This window comes from Meriones unguiculatus, chromosome 3, assembly GCF_030254825.1.
Source record: "Meriones unguiculatus strain TT.TT164.6M chromosome 3, Bangor_MerUng_6.1, whole genome shotgun sequence".
Taxonomy (NCBI): Eukaryota; Metazoa; Chordata; class Mammalia; order Rodentia; family Muridae; genus Meriones; species Meriones unguiculatus.
In genome coordinates this window covers 126,422,216-126,439,246 of record NC_083351.1, presented here as the reverse complement: position 1 = coordinate 126,439,246, position 17,031 = coordinate 126,422,216, and the positions used below count along the sequence as shown (strand labels likewise).

The following is a 17,031-nucleotide window of genomic DNA, read 5'->3' as shown; positions in this document are numbered from 1 at the left end:
ATTCTGTGAGATGAGCAGAGTATCAAACTGCCCTTTAAATTTCTACCTCTCTGCTCATAGAATAGCGTGTAGAATGAAGGGTAAACTAAATAATAATATGAGCAAAAAAAAAAAAAAAAAAAAAAAAAAGAACCAATTGAGAATTTTAGAACCAGAAAGTACAGTATGGGAAATGAAACCCTGGTTGGGAGTCGCATGGGAAAGATGGAGAATGGGTATAGGCTATAAACATCACATGGAAAAATCAGAGAATTCAGACTTTTCTGTGGTTTTGGATAGTGGAGCCTACAACAGAGTATTTCCTAGTTGCTTGAAGAAAAATAATAAAGCTAATGACCTCAAGCAGTTGAAGGACAAAAAGTGACCCCAGCACTCATCTGCTAATCTGCTTCTGGGTTAGGCCCTTTCGTTATCAGGTGCAGTACAGACAGAGAAATATGGACCACCCTTAGCATACAATGTTACCTCTGTCTGGGGAGCGTCCCCCTCCCAGATGAGACTTTCACCTACACAGTGGACATGTCCATTTGTGCCTGTCACCTGAGTTCTAGGTTACTCAACAACCGCTGTCCTGCATAAGGAATAGAGAACAGGACACGACCTTGTTTATATGGGACTTGACACAGATTAAAGAAAATGTTTCACACAACCCTGTCACCATGTGACACCCAAGTTGACTGTTCAAAAAGCTCTTCTGAGGATGAAGACAGATAGCAGACTTCTTATAGCATGCCAAATTCCAGGGTCATAGGAGCCAAAAGCCAAGAGTCTCCCGTTTTAAAAAAGTGGTTGGTTGGCCTGATTAATCCTAATAAAAAGGAGTTAAGGAACACTTGAGTTTCTCCCCAGAAGCATTACACACAATCTCCATGTCATTTTGGCCCTCCTCAACAAGGTGTGAAACCTCCTGGAGCCTCGTGCAGCAGGATGCTTCGCAAGCCATTCAGCAAGTTATGGCCCAACCCTCACACTCTCACTCTCAAAACCTTTAGAGTCTGCAAGCCTTATGGTGTCACAGATGTCCAGAGCCTCCAAGTGTGACGAGGAGAGAGTATGACAACCGAAAACTGCCACAAGGTATATAAAACTTTCATATTTGGGACATGTGCATTGACCCCCAAACTGTGCTCCACTCTTTTTTGTTTTGTCCTTCATGTCAGGGTCTCAATGTATTTATTACAAAGGCTAGGCTCAAACTCATGATCGTCCACCTCAGCTTCCCAAGTTCCTGGGACTGCCGGCATTGTCAAGTTCCTTGATTGCTGCTGGACACATCTCTTAGACCAGACATCAGATAACCAGAGCATTACATGTGCCACTGTCGTGTGAACTACCAGTTCTTAGTTGGTTACATGCAAATGCCACCAGTGAAATGAAACAGGATTCACAGAGCTTAATTATTCAATGAAATTTAAGATGGGGACCAATTACCCCCAATGAACAAACGTCTTGGTTACCAGAAGGGCTAAGTCACCCATCAAGATGCTTAAGCTCTTCCTAGGTCTATGTGGAGAATCTAAAACCTACAGATAGACCGTTGAGCAAGGCTGACTGATAGCTTTGTCAAACCAAAACCAGAGTGAGGGCCACAGCAGCCATCCGGCCAGTAGATGGCAATCTTTTGACTAAAATTAGGCGTGGAGAATCCAAGCTGCTCTTAAACCAAACTACAAGCTGTGGAGCTGTGGTGATGGTTACATGATCTGTCCCTGTCCTCCTTTCTTGCTTGATGGTGATGGAAGGACTGGGGCTGAGATGGAAACCTAATCTGAGGGTCTGTTTGTTACAGGGAAGAGTGGTTAATTACAGTCCTCTGGGGTGTCTAGACTCAGATTTTTTACACTTTAGGATTTGAGCTACTGAGACTGGGTTGTTCTCTCATCCATCTTCTGACATCTGTGACCCAGTAACACAATAGATGCTTGCAGAGGAACTCAAATTCATGTGCTAAAGTATGAAGTACCCGAGCCATTCATAACTTGTCAACAGAAAGTCCGCAGAGTGACTTGCAAAGCAAAGCAGCAGTCTTTTAGAGCAACCAGACCACAGACTTTCAATAACCACAAGTTTCAGGAAGATATAGGAAGTCTTGCTGTTAGCATACTGAATATACAGAAATGTTAGATGCAAACCTGATTTTAAAATTTCTCAAGATATATTAAGCAAAAGTTTGTGGAAATACAATGAGAAATCAAACAATAGTGTGGAAGGGAGGACTGAGTAGCACCCTGAACTAACACGTGCTCAGCCCTGATGCAGCGTCATTATTCAGTCTCGCTAAACATGCGTAAGGAGAGCAAAGACAGAACACAAACTGAGAAAGGGCCACAGGAGTGAGGGTGCACAATGGCTAGATTCTTAAGCAAATGGAGCAAAAGGAATGAGTTTCTAAAGTAGAAAGCATCCAGAAGAAAGTGGCACCCACTGAAGCTGTAAATTATCAGTGCCATCCTAGATTATGCATGCCAAGGCTTTAGGGGGAGGATGTTTTATTCACCAGTAAGCTGCTGACAGCCAGGTCCAAGACCCCCAACCTAACCTCAGAAAGTTCAATGAACACAGATGGCACAGACATCTATGATTAAAATGAAGTTCTGTCCAAAATTACTACCCAAAAATGTCATCCGTTTGAGATTTTTTAAAGAACCCTAATAATTTGTGGATTAGTTTGTGGATTGAGTGGGGAACATCCATAGTTCATAGAGAAAGCATTAAAATATCAAAACTTCCTGGTTTGTTTCGGGTGTCCCAAACCGACTTTTCATTGAGAGTTTTTGGTTTTATTTCTTATTTGTAGGATGGTCAGGAAATAAAAGGAGCAGCAGACCAAATTCAAAAAAAGCAAAGAAAATTAGGTTACGAGGGTAGAGTGAAAATTCAACAACAGACAAGGGATATGTTATCAGAACAAGGCACATTAAAAGGCAAAAAACACATTTAATGATAGCCAAAATTTGGCTTTAAAAATAGTCAAGATAGTTGAACTTTTGACAAAATTGAATCATAGAAGCAGAGAACCAAGAAAGAACTTCGGGAGTGAGGAGGATGCACAGCGAGTAGATTTTTAGGCGAACAGGAGGTAAAAGGAATGATCTTCTAAAGTAAGGAGAATTCGAGAGAAAGTGGTACCCATTACAGATATAATGAATAGATAATTGCACTTTCTGAGGAGCATTCAGGAAAGGAGGTAACAAGACTGATTCAGCCTTTAATCTTCCTTAATGCTCATTGTCTGGCAATAGGACAGATTCTTGAGCAAATATGGAACACTGTAACTCAAAGATATATTTTAAAAAACATCTATAACTCCATGCTGAAAGAACATACCATCTTACTGAAAATATCTACCTAAAATAGACAAACTCCACTACAATTGCTGTACTTTAAAGGAAAAAAAAATCTGTGGCAACTAGGCAAAAAGATCTAGTGTTTAATAATGGGGAAATGCACAAGGCCAGTACCTTTGAGCATCCACTAGCCTTCTTTATGTCAGTAGGGAGTGGAGCAACGAAGTTTATCAAACTCATGGGCTAAGAGACCACAGCAATAAGACCTGTGCTAACACATCATGCCAACTTAATATATAAAAATTACTAGATTGCTGTAGATGGCTTGATATACAATAAGGCCCAAACTTCTCAGATCCTTAGAACAAATAGGAAATGAAAACACACATCCACATTCCTACACACAATTTAAAGCAATAGACAATTTTAGTGGAAGAGTAGAGAGAGGTTCTGGGATAGACCATGCAATAAAGTATATGCCAGAATGCTAGCTGTAAAGTTTGTCAGAGAGCTCACTGATACTTGAGACATGATCAAAGCAAGGGCATCGGAATACATACATCAGTGAAGATAAGTGTGAGCAAATGGAAGCACAAAGATTAGTTTCACTTGGTTTGTGAACGGGGTTAGCATCTACTGCACAGGTAGCACAGTATAAAATGGTATATTAGGTGGCCACCATGGGCTGTGGCGTCCCTGTCTCACCTCTATGGGTCAGGTTGAAGATGAGGTTGACACTTCTTTTTCTTAGGTTGTTTTCAGTGGTGAGTGTGAAGTTATAAGTTTCCTGTGACTTTTCAGTGATTTGCCAGTCATGTGAGTTTCTATGGTTAGAAAGCTCACGTCTCCCAGAGAACCTTCAAAAACGGAACAAAACAAGACAGAAAAGACAGGGTTTCAATAATTCCATCAAAGCAAATGTATCCTGATTTCTTGGGACTTTTAAACTGTAAATTCAGTGACTTTCACCAATGGATGCCACTAACGAAAATATCTCAGTGAATTTCTATATGTGATGAAATTTCCTTGTGAGTGGTATATCGATTAATCTAGTTGAGTCTTCTTAAAAATTTAGAAAAAAATGGGGCAACTCATGCCAACAGATAAGACTATTTTAATATAAAGATACACAATTGATTATTTTAATTTTTATTGTACATGTTCTTTCAGAGCACATCAGATAGAAGATTCTATAGCCCTGTGGAGACAAAAAGAAATATGTACACACATTTTCTGCAGTGTCTGGGTGTAGCTCTGCTTGTGCTCTGTTTTTCTGTTTTTTTATGAAGTAGAGTTGGGCACTTCCTAAAGACACTTTAAGGGCATGCGCTTCTCTAAGAGAGAATCGCTTGTCATGTAACTATGAAACAAGGAAGAACCTTAAGATGATGTAGCCAGAGCAGACTCACGATTCATATAAAGTGTAGCTTTGGGGATGTTGTTGAGACCAAGCCAATGCAGTGTCTACCCCAGGTTCCCATGAACATTTCAAAGTCTTAAAGTCTTGGGTTTCACAGGAAAAATTCTTGGGCTCCTCAAGCACTTCTGTACATACAAAGGAAAAGACAAAAGATCTAATTAAGTCCTTTCATTGAATGACAAGTCAAAGGAGAGTTCTGTTTTTGGCCTGAAGTCACAGTCCCCCCAAACAATTAAAGGATCAAGAGATGAAAATCAGCAGATCAAGAGCCGCAGAGAGGCTCATTTCAGCTGCGTCCTCAAGTTTGTCTCTCTCCATTCTGGGGTATCTTGGGGATGAGTGGTCAATATTGTACATGAGGTTGGCACTGTGTCTATCTGAAGGAGGGTTGGCGCTCCTTTTCGGTTTTATGGCTTCCATTAAAGCCTAGAATGTCAGCCAGACTACGAATGGTTCACTTCTACACACTGTGTGTGTGTGGGGTGGGTGGGTAGAGAGTTCCAGGAATGGCAATGCTCCTCAAAAATGTAGAAACACTTCTATTCCCAGAGCCTACAGTAGGGGACTCAGATGGCAGAAGCATCCAGACCTGGAATTACCTCCTCTAGCAATAGAGAGAGGTGTCTGAGATACTGTCCTATGGTCAAGAACACACACAGGCACGTTGCGACCTCCAGAAAAGTCAGCATGCTCTCACTCCACCAAAATACACCACTTGGTAAAGACCACTATTGGCCACCATTGTCAAACTCACACCTTGGGGCTAGAATCCACCCATATTCATGGATTCTCTAAACCATCACCATGCCATTCACAGAAATGACCAAGAAGACAGGCTTAGCCAGGAGAAAAGATCAACATAGGTCTTTGGTCCTCTGTGTATCACCTTTTCATGGTTGGCTGGCCTGCAGAGCCACCCCACCCTCCATCAATCTCTACCTGTGTGTCACGAAGCCCACAGGGGTCACATATCAGATATCCTGCATATCAGATATTTACATTGTGATGCATAAGAGTAGCAAAATTACAGTTACAAAGTAGCAAAGAAAATAATTTTATAGGTGGAAGGTCAGCAGAGCATGATAAACTGTATTAAAGGTTTGCAGCATTAGGAAGGTTGAAAACCAGTGATTTAATACTTACTTGAGACAAAGAGAACATCACCAAATGATTTTGTAGGTCCTTTCATGATGTGGCAATTGATGTTTGTCCCTGTGCTGCTGAGGAAAGCTACATTATTCAACTTCATTAGTAACACGTGTGAATCAAGTTGTTCTCCATGGATTGGCTCTTCTTGCAACTTACAGGATACATTATTCAGATTCTGTCCATACATTAAACAGATGGTGACATTGGAGCCTTCTTCAAACAGTTTTTTTTCAGGATACATCAATAATGTATCAGGTTTAACTGAAACGTGTTCTGCAAGGTAAAAGGCCTTGGTTAGAATCTTACTCAGATTTCAAGACACAAACCCTCTCGTTCTCTACAGGTAATATCATTTTATTCTACCTTCTGAGGAAAAGAGATACCTAAACTTTCACATGATTCCTGGGCCTCTTGGTGGGGGCAAACCAATCCTTTCCACCATGGTACCTTTTGTCAGAGTGTCCCAGCTAAAATAACATCACCATCATTACTTTTTATTGTGGTGGTGCTGTGGTTTGTGGCTGCCCTCACCATGCAGAAAGCTCTCTATGAGGCATTTGTGTTCCTTATCTCGGCCATTCTCAGGACCACTCAACATCAGGATAGGCAGCAACTCTGAGCTAAGTTTGCTCAACTTGTCAATAGTAAAATCATATTCAGGTGTTACTCCTAGGCCTCTGTGATTGTCAGTTTGAGATTCAGAATCCCTGGGAGATCCTCTATTATTGTCAGCTTGAGCCAGTGGGCATGTCTATGAGTGATGATGGCAATTAGGTTGATGGAGATGAGAAGACCTTTTCACTGTGGGGCATGAGTCCCTTGCTGGGGTCCTGGGCTGTAGGAGATGGGGAATGCGAGCTGAGCACCAGCATTTCTGTTTCCTGCTTGTAGTGAGATGCGATCAGCTGCTGCAAGCCCCTGACAACCCAACCGCCTCTGCCATCATGGACTGCACCCCTGAACTATGCTCCAGAACAAGCTCTCCCTTAAACTGCTTAAACACAACTGAAACTTGCCCAGCTCCAAAGCCATGGCTCCCTTCATCATAGTGGAGCATCTCTCCTCCCCGTTCCCAGAGATGTGCTCACCCAACCCATCTCCTTTTTCTCCAGTCTTGTCTTCTGTGCCACCTCTGATGTATCAAAATCCATAGGACTCTTGGAGAAACTTCCACCCTGCTGCACCTTCTTTAGTGTCTTCCTCTAGGTGGCCTTCTGCCAGAAACTTCCTCCCTTCCTGCCACTCAGGCATCATTACCTCACCCCTCTCTTGAGCCTGATGTAGCTGGTCACCTATCAGGCCACTCGATACTGCTATCACTGACCTCAACTGTGCTAAGTGCCCTGTGCATAGCTTTTCTAGAGAGATTTAAAAAAACCTCTAAATGATTCTACTGAACAACCACGGATGTGAAACAGCCCTGTAAGAGTCAGGATTTCCAATTACTCTTGTATAAGTTTTATAGTTATGGTTTTGGGAAGTCTAGTCCGCTTTACCAAAGTTGTTTATAACATGTTTATGTCTTTTCCTCACTGTTGTTTGTGTGTTCTGAGATGGGATCTCACTGTTTATTCTTGTCCAGCCTTGAACTCACTACATAGTCCACCCAAGCTGACCTTGAAATCTACGTTAACCCATGGCTCAGCCTTCTGAGCACCAATATTATGTGCCAAAATGCTTGGATTTCTTGCTCTCATTCTACATATTTCAGCCGTAAGACACGGTTGTGAAGTGCATGGTTTATGCAGTCTCTTTACTTTCCCTGAACTTCATTTTATGTATCTGTGAAGTGGAAATAAAAACAAAGCCTGTTCCTTAGTGTCAATGTAATAGCTAAACCAATGTGTAGTGTTTAAAACTGTAGACTGTAGACTTGAACACAGCTGAAACTTGCCCAGATCCAAAGTCATGGCTTCCTCCATCATAGTGGAGCACCTCTCCTCAATCAACGTGTGCACTAAACTATTATTGGGTTAATAGGTTGTCAGTAGGAGTTAATAACTTTGCATCAATGCTTGACAAAGGAATGATTATATTGGTAGAATTTCATACAATATAATGAGGAATAGAAATGCTATTGCTATAGATCTGGCCTGCAGCCAAATAGAACATGAGACGCTATGGCAAAGCCTGATCTAAATTTTACCTACAACAATGTTCAGTGATTAAAAAAATAAGGGGTTCATTCAGGGTCAGCTGCTTTCGACCCAGAGAAGAGCATGTCTGATTGCATGCGGGTTGATGCCCCAGGTCCCGCCTCTGAGAAAAAGGTATCGGACGGGTCTGATGCTCTTTGGGTGGATGACACCTAAGTGAACATCAGTACAAAGTCCCAATTTATTTCTAATATCAGAGATCAGACCTCTACTCTTGCCTGATGCGTCTAAAACAAAAAGGGGGAACTGTAGAGAGCTGCGGAATGCTATGCCTTAAAGATGGAGCTGGTTTCTGCCTTCCACCTTCCCGATGGTGAGTGCTCTCTGTCACGAACAACTCCACATTTGGCTAAGGCCGAGGATCTGGCTTGCTTCCATGTATGTGGACCTATCTGCATTGCCCGCGTGGCACGCTGGGGTTGGCTACCCAGAGACTATTTAAGCTGTGGGCTGGCTTTCCCCAGGGTCAGATGATTGTTCAAAGTTCCTGAATAAACTGCATTGAAAAAAAAAAAAACTAAGGGGTTGTTAATGTTATTTGTTCACAATTCTGTCACTGCAATGAAAAGCTGCTTTCCTTCTCCCCATATTGCTCCTGCCTCCTCTAAATCAAGGATTGGTGAATCACAAGACATGAGCTATGTCAAGCCTGCCATCTGTTTTTATAAATAAAGTTTTATTGACACACAATTTCCCTCATTTGTATACACATTTTCTAGGGCTGCTTTCTGAAGACATAAGTGTTAAAATCACAAAGAGAATATTGGGTCCTTTACAGAAACTTTCCTAATATCTGTTCCAAATGCATATATATGTATTTGTGCTGCTTTAATAAAAACACATGCACAACTTTAAAGTAAACATGTTTTGCATATTTGGAATATAAATACAAAATTATATGAATCACATAATTACCTCCATGAAATTTCAGACGTCTAGATCTCCACGGGAATTTTGAGTCAAGTTTTTAGTTTTATTATGACCAAATGAAAATAATGCCAGTGTCAACTCGGGGTCTTTTAAAGGGAATGAAATATTACTGATCTTTGAGTTATACTAAATTGTGGGGCCAAAATTGAGGAGCCAATCCAAAGCAAGAGTGAGGTCAAACCGTGTCCAAACCCCCAAAATCTTGTCCTAAGATCAGAAGCAGAAGGAGGACTGTTCATTCCTTGCTCTGGGCCTGCACGTGTTCTGTATGACCCCACCTCTGCCGCCCTTGAGGGTGGTCATATAGCCTGGTGGGCCAAGATTTAGGTTAAACCTACTTCTCCTTATAAGGACATGTCCAGCTAGTATTCCATGGAGCTTGGCCTCAGCCAATGATGTACACTCACTCCGAATACCTCTACCCACTACCCATAGCCCTTATTCATCCCCAATAAAAAGAGCTATTTCACTGAAAAACATCGTGAAATAGGCTGTTTCTTCTGAACTCACCAACCAAGATTCTACTAATCTACCCACCTGGCTAAACTTCATTTCTTCCAGGCTGGCCTGGTGTACATTGGTGCCTGAATACCTCAAGGGCAGGAGCAGACCTGGACTGAAACTAACTCTGATTATTCTTGTGACCACTTCACTTGTAACCATTTCACTTCATACCTCTAACTTCTCTCCAGGGACTCCAGCTGCTCCAGGAACTCTGTGGTGGGTACCTGACATCATCTACCATAGCCCTTATTCTTACGAAATGTGTTACACATTCCAGTGGGATATCAGACTTCCAGTGCCAATGAAGAGTTTGATTCTGCTTCACAGTGGCGTTATAGTTCTCCTAAAAATAAAGGAAGTATTTAAAAATATACAGTCATTACAATCCTGAAAATCAGGTCAACCTGAATTATTCCAAAGTACAAGCTTCTACCCCATTTTAACTCCACCTTCTTCTAAGTTAAGTCCATTCCTAATCCATCAGTCCCTTGTTCTGATATCTTTGCAGTGGCAGCTATGGCCCCCTTTCTCATCAACAACTGTCACATTCTCTAGGGGGCTCATAGAGATCAAGAGAGAGGAGAGAGAAATCATTAAAGCCTTGCATCAAAGATCTGAGACAGATACGCAACCATGCTGGTCATACAAAGATTACTAAGACAATTTTAGAAATCTAGTTAGTTGAGTACTTATTTTTAGAAGTAAGCGATATCTATTGGTATTTTTAAATATTTATTTTGGCCAAGGTTAGGACAGACTAGCTAAATTTGACAGAACGGGTTAATCCTTCATGGCAACCTGGGAACACCAACATTGTTGGAAGTGTCCCTTGTTTTTCTCTCTTGTGTTTTTTAGATGTGGTGGCCAGATAGACCACAGACCTCCACTAAGCTCCAGGTTTCAGACCTTAGGTTCAATCAAACAGCATTCCTCGTACTGCTCTTCGAGGACCCTACTCAAGGTGAACTGAGCCTTAATCTTTCTAACACACTGGACTCTCTAGTTTCAAATTTGATCAACTTCAGTGGTAACATGATATCTTCCTCTACCTTTCTAGGCTTCCATAGTCTAAGTACCACTAACTTGAAGTTATCTTGTCTTTAAAGACTGGACACTTTTGAGGTTTTTTGAGCATCCCAGTATCTATTCATGAGGCATTGCTGGCTCAGTGTCCTATACTTGCCTCTGCATTAGGAATTATCTTCATTATTGAAGCCCAGATCATACTCCATCTCCTTCAGGAAGCCATCTTAAAAGATCTCAGTATTGAAGATGGAACCCAGTGCCTCACGCATGCTCAGAGAGAGCTCTCCTGTAGAGCTGCACAGGTTCCTAGATTCTCAGGTTCTTAGATAATCTCCTGCCCTTTCCTTTACGTTCTTCTCATCTCCACCCATACCAAAGCCCTCCTGGAATTAATATGTGATACAGGCATGGACCCAAGGGAGCAGAGAGCACTATTTATTCTTTGAAGCCCCCAGAGCTCCAGGAACTAGCTTTCTTCAGTGTGGCCATCCAGAACCCTTGCCCTCTGTGCTGGATAGTGTTATGTCAACTTGACACAAGCTAGAGTCATCTGAAGAGAACCTCAATTGAGAAGATTACCCCATAAGATCAGGCTGTAGGCAAACCTGTAGGACATTTTCTTAATTAGTGATTAATGGGGAGGACCCATCCATTGTGGATGGTGCCATTTCTGGGCTGGTGGTCCTGGGTTCTATATAAAGCAGTCTGAACAAGTTATGAGGAGCAAGCCAGTAAGCTGTGTGTTCTACCCCTAGCTTTGGGTGGTCTTGCCCTGCACCTGCCTGCCCTAACCTGTGTCCATATGCACTGAGCCCACACACTGTATCCTGCCTTCAAATCTGGCAGCTTGATCTGGCAGTGCTCCTGTATCCCTCTCTCATGGCCTCTGATTGTTCCCATTGAGTTTTTCCAGAGATCGTGTTCTCATCTTTCATGCTAAATTAACTTCAACTCCTCTTTTATATCTTGGCTCGAAGAATCTTTCATCTAAATTGTGGGAGAAAATTAGGCCTAACCTAGTGACCCTTACACCCCTCACACATTTAGAACATCCCATTTGTGCAGTCATCTTTTAAATCCCCACCTCTTGCACAATACCTGATGCAAGCCCACAGTCCAGTACTCTTTGAGGAGTAATTTAATCACTTGATTAATATGCAGTGGGTCATGTTTCCCTAGACACTGTGTGACTTTTATCTAACCTCAATTTATGCTCTGTAGTCTTTATAGCCTTGTCAATGAAGAAGATAAACTTTGACTACATCAGTCAATTTAGTGATTTAAAAAGAGGTGATGAAGTTTCTTTGTTTTGCTTTCACGCATTGAAGTGGCAACTTGAATATAGCCCTTGCAGACCTTGGTAGGTCACAGCAATTGGCATACAAATAGTCACAGAAATATATCCGAGGCCACTGACTCATTGCTGAGGCATGAGTCTTACCCCTAATGACTCACGCCACAGTCTTCTCTTGCTGTTGACAAGAGAATACAGAAAATGTCCTAGAAGGAAGAGCAGAAGCTTGGCCCAGGGCAGCGCCATGGACTGTGGCTGTCAGCAGGGCTCTGTGTGGCCAGCACTCTCAGGGAGGTGTCCTAGTCTAACTATGGGCACCTAGGTCAATATGCTTTTTTTTTCTGGCTTGTTGGAAGTACAACAAAGGATGAGACTGTAAGTTGTCCCCACAGTGTAAGTGGCAATGGGGCTCCTAGTTTGCACAACTAGCAACTTCCCAAGCAAAGAAGAATTTCCAGAAGGAAGTGTGTCCTCTTCCTTAACTGAAGGAAGGTCTCGTGTCTCTCGGAGCCATGCAAGGGCACCTTTTGGCTGTGGTACATGACCATCTTCTCTGTCTGGCCGTGGAGCTGAAGAATGGGGACATCTCCCTGTGACACTGAGCCTGAGATGCACACAAATATCCCTGTTCTGGTTTTGGTCACTGTGTACTGAGGCTGTGGCGGCGGGTTTTTGAGTTCAGTGAAATAAACAGATGGTGTAATGGTCCACCCTTTGGGATCCTATCCCTTCATAAATTACAGAAATAATTTCCATATGCTGCTTTCCCATTCAAAGAGATGGTGTTTTGTGAAGCTAGTAGGAACTCAGATTTGAGAAAACAAAGAATGGGATCCACCTGTTCCATGACTAACACTCCTTGTTTTTCTTAATATGAGAACTAATGTGAATTGTCTTTTAGAGAAATACAGAACTACATTACATTAATGTAGTTCTTTTTTTTATTAATCTAGTTCTTGATCTACATTAATGCTATTCTGTTTTGGTGATAAGCGTTAATGCTCCAAAATTTCTTCAGCCCTTCTCCCCCAAACCTTCTGTTTTTGGACAATTCTTTGTCCAATAAGAGTTTTATTGAGTGTTCCCACCAACCAATACTCATCAGAACCACAACGCTCAGGTTCCTCCATTTTAGGGAAGGTGGTTGGAAGATATGCTGATAGTGGAAAATGGACAACTAGTTATGACACGTATGCAGTGCTACGGTGACATCACACACTCCACAGCTGCCACTGTGGAAAAATGCCCTTTGAAAAGGTAGCAAGACCTGCTCTAAGCCCTAAGAAACTGAGTCAGATTTTATTTATCTTAGCCACTTGTTTAGGCTTCATATGCAATACTGGATATAGAGAAGGAATAAAGATTTAAATGTTAGTGACAGGCTTAACTGCAAGGATAGGCATTCTTGATCTCTACATGCTAAGCATTTGCTGCCCAAGAGAAGGGGGACCTCAGTGGGACTAATGGGTCTTCATCTCAGTCCTCTGTGTCCTTTACTCAAGTAGAGTTCTAAGGTGCCTTGACAAATTGTACTTAAAATTCTCATAACAATATCTAATGCCTGTGACTAATGTGCTCTTAGATAAGACTGTGTTAGAAGTAATAGACACATCCATTATATGAATGAAGATGAGTGAAAATATACCACAAATAATACAAAGCAAAAAAAAAAAGTTGAAAGATTGTCTTTCATTTGTTTTGATGCAAAGACTCATGTAGTCCAAGTTGGCCCTGAATTTACTCTGTAGCCCAGGGTGTCTTGAACTCCTGACCCTCTGGCCTCCATCTCTAAGGAAGGATTGAATCAGTTACTTCATTTATTAGCAAACTCACATCCCAGGGAACACAGGACACCTAGTTACTGTCCCGTGCAGTCCATTAGCACCTTGTGTTGGCAGATACTAAGTGCGGGGACTTGCGCCTCAGCGCACACAGCACAGGCCAAGTAAAGAGCCTCCTAAGAAGGCTCCCCATGAGAAAAGAACTTTTAAGATATTAAGTCAAAAAGTACTCACCACCCATATGACATTGGACTTTTTAATTCTGCTGATCTCTATCTGAAATACCCCATTTACTTCTTGATGAGTAAGGCCTGTGACGGTCCACTGTAAATTCACTTGCTGAAGCTTAGGCTGAAGAGAAACAGTAAGTCCAGCAGGAGTCAACTGGAAAGACTCACCCAAGACTGAAAGACCAAAAACAGGAATAAAATAACTCTCAATGGGGGCATGACTGAATAGCCACACAGCAGATAGAGATGCTGTTCAGTGTGTTCAGTAGCTTTGGAAAGCACCTTTGTGTACACATCCTAGCATCCAATACTGAGAGCGGCTGGGAAGGAATTAGAAGTTACATCTGCAGAGGGAGACACTAAGACACCACCGACGCAGAGCTTGCTGGGCAACGCACAGTGTGTTAACAAGCTGGTAAGCTGCTGCACAAAAAAGAAGGATCTTTTTTGGGGAGGTAATCTGATCATAATCTATAATGGAGACAAAGAGGGTTTTTTTTCCCCCAAAATCTCATATTCAAAAATAAAAAAAATTACTTTTTGGAAATTCAGGGGTCCACAGCTTCTTAGAAGGCTAGGAAATGGAAGCGCCTCATATATAGACATGGCTCCGTGTATTTCAATGGACTCAGCTAAAACAGCTCCAACAAGAATTACCTGGACTTTCTGGATGAGACACTACATTTTAGGCGCTAAATGGGAAGCAGAATGCTTGTGACAAAGAGCTTAATGGGAGAGACTCAGTAAAGCCATAGACATAGTTGAGATCATGAGCTTAGAGCAGTGAGCGGTGGAATGCACCTGTGAAAGAACAGAGATTCCAACACAAACAGATTTGTGCAGGCCACTGACCATCAGATGTGGCCAGTGTCTCTCAGACAGTCTCTAAGCCCAAACTAGCACCACAGCCATAGCTGCACAGAGACGCATCAGCAGATAGATCCACTCTGCTGGGAGAGAGAGGGTGGGCCTGGACCCACTTGGGTTACTGCAGATAATGAGAATACATCGTGACTCTCACTTAAGAAAGAAAAACACCATATAGGATTGAAAGAAACCATGTGTTGCTAATTCAACTATTCCAACAGTTGTACTGAGGGGGTCTGACATAAATGGGGATGTTACAAAGGTCTTAAAAATATAAAGACTAGCTTATAAAATCAGCTGCTTTCTGCTGACCCATATGTAAGAGACATCTGCTTCTCGGCCTCTGTTTTCCTACTTTCATAGAAACTGGTGACCTGAAAGCCTCTCATACCACATTTGAAAACAAGGAATTGTTTAGGGAAAGAGTGGCTTGGAAGCAAAACACATACTTCGCATGAATAAAGCCCTGAGTTCAATCCCCTGCAGCCCTTCTCCTCTACAAAGGCAAAAGGAATGTCTTCTTAATAAAGATGTTTGTTAGCAATCTGCAAAAGTTGAAGGGTCTCCCAATTGCCATTGCACATGAGCTTCCCCCCGCCCCACTCCTGTGGAGGAAAGCAGCAACACTCCTGAGCATGGCTTTGTTTCCTAGGCGTGGTGGAAGCTGCTTTCCTTAACAGCGTCATGTAACTATAAAGCCATAATGCAAGGGTTGGTACCCGTGGGGGACCTCCCCCTTCTCTGAGGAGAAGGAGAGGGGAGAATGGGGGTAGAGGTGAGCAAAGGGGGGCTGAGAGGAGAGGAGGGGGGCTACAATCAGCATGTAAAGTGAACAAATAAATAAAATCTAAAAACGAAGTACGAAGAAGCAAGATAAAACACCCCCCCCAAAAAAAAAGCCACAAGGCAGTTTTTATTACATATTAGGAAACCAAAACTCTGTGAGATTAAATAAATAACTCATGAAAGCTCTGTGAAGCGTAGTAGTAATCTCTCTCATATCAAAACGTGCTCTTTTTTGTCTCACATCTGATAAGATGGGCTCCGTTGTCTAATCCATGGTCTCCTGGGAGGGAATGCCTGAGACACAGGCTTCCTGTGAACAACAGAATGAGATTCTGGGTGGAGTTAAAGTAAGAAAGAAGTGCCGTCGTATGACTCTTCTCCACAGTGGAAGACTTTCCAACCAGACACAGCATTGCCCTCAGGTTTCAGATACAGATTCTTCGGATGTGAGGCTAATCAGAGCACCCATAAAATGAAATACAGTACTACTTACAGATTGCCTATCCTGTGTGACTTTTTTTTTTCAAATACAGTGTGGGAAGGATAAATGTGCTTAATGTGGGCACCTCGATACCTCGACTTTGGATTTGGCATGGGTCCTCTCATATGACATGAAAATCATGAGCAACAGTTGAAAAAAAAAACAAATAAATCGAACTTCATCAAAATTAGAATTTGCCCATTGAAGAGTGTTATCAAGAAAATAAAAAGACTGCAAAATGGGAGAAATTATTTGTAAGTCATGTGTTAGATAAGTCTCAAGCATTTACCCTGTAAATGCTACATATAATATATACCGTATATAAACTATATACTACATATATGTTATATACAGAACTCTTACACATCCACAACAGAGAAGCAACACACCGAGTTTAAAAACAGGCATAGAGCAAAGAGCAGTCAACTTGCTCCTGATGATGCAGCCTTACCAGGCCACAGAGGAACAGAATCCACACAGTCCGGATGAGACTTGACAAGCTATGGGCAGATGGCAATGGTGGAAAACTCTCCCTATCAGTGGACTAGGGGAAGGGGATGGAAGTAAGAGGGAGGGAGGGTGAGACTAGAGGGAGTTGAGGAAGGAGGCTTCAATTGGGATATATAATGAATAAATTTTGAAAAAAATAAAAATAGGCATAGAACTTGTATATTTCCCCAAATAAAATAAACATATGGCCAAAAAGTAACATGAATAGATCCTCATTTTCAGTTGTCATTAAGAAAATGCAGATGAGGCTATAACCTAGAACCCCTGCTCAGATGTAGCCCATGGCAGCTCAGTATACAAGTGGGTTCCCTAGTAAGGGACATGAACTCTGTGGCTGTTTCTTTGATCACCTCCCCCAAAGGGGGGAGCAACGTTGCCAGGCCACAAAGGAAGACAATGCAGCCAGTCCTCATGATACCGGATAGGCTAGGGTCAGATAGAAGGGGAGGAGGACCTCCCCTGTCCATGGACTTGGAGAGGTGCATGGGAGGAGATGGGGGAGAGAGGGTGGAATTGGGAGGGAATGAGGGAAGGGGCTACAAAGTGAATAAACTGTAATTAATAAAAAAATAAAAAATGAAAATGCAGATGAAACCAATGACAGCATATC

At 42.1% G+C, this 17,031-nt stretch overlaps 1 protein-coding gene across 7 annotated transcripts in view; it reads right to left on the bottom strand.

The window, feature by feature from the left end:
* Positions 1 to 17,031, bottom strand: part of Osmr (oncostatin M receptor) — a 73,432-nt gene that overhangs the window by 35,068 nt on the left and 21,333 nt on the right. For all 7 annotated transcript variants that reach the window (XM_060380511.1, XM_060380507.1, XM_060380505.1 and 4 more), the window contains 5 exons: positions 13,782 to 13,951; positions 9,618 to 9,789; positions 5,851 to 6,129; positions 4,697 to 4,832; positions 3,993 to 4,144 (listed from right to left, as the gene is read on the bottom strand). In XM_060380511.1, coding sequence (XP_060236494.1) covers positions 3,993 to 4,144; positions 4,697 to 4,832; positions 5,851 to 6,129; positions 9,618 to 9,789; positions 13,782 to 13,951 — 909 coding nt within the window. The remainder of the gene's footprint in view (positions 1 to 3,992; positions 4,145 to 4,696; positions 4,833 to 5,850; positions 6,130 to 9,617; positions 9,790 to 13,781; positions 13,952 to 17,031) is intronic.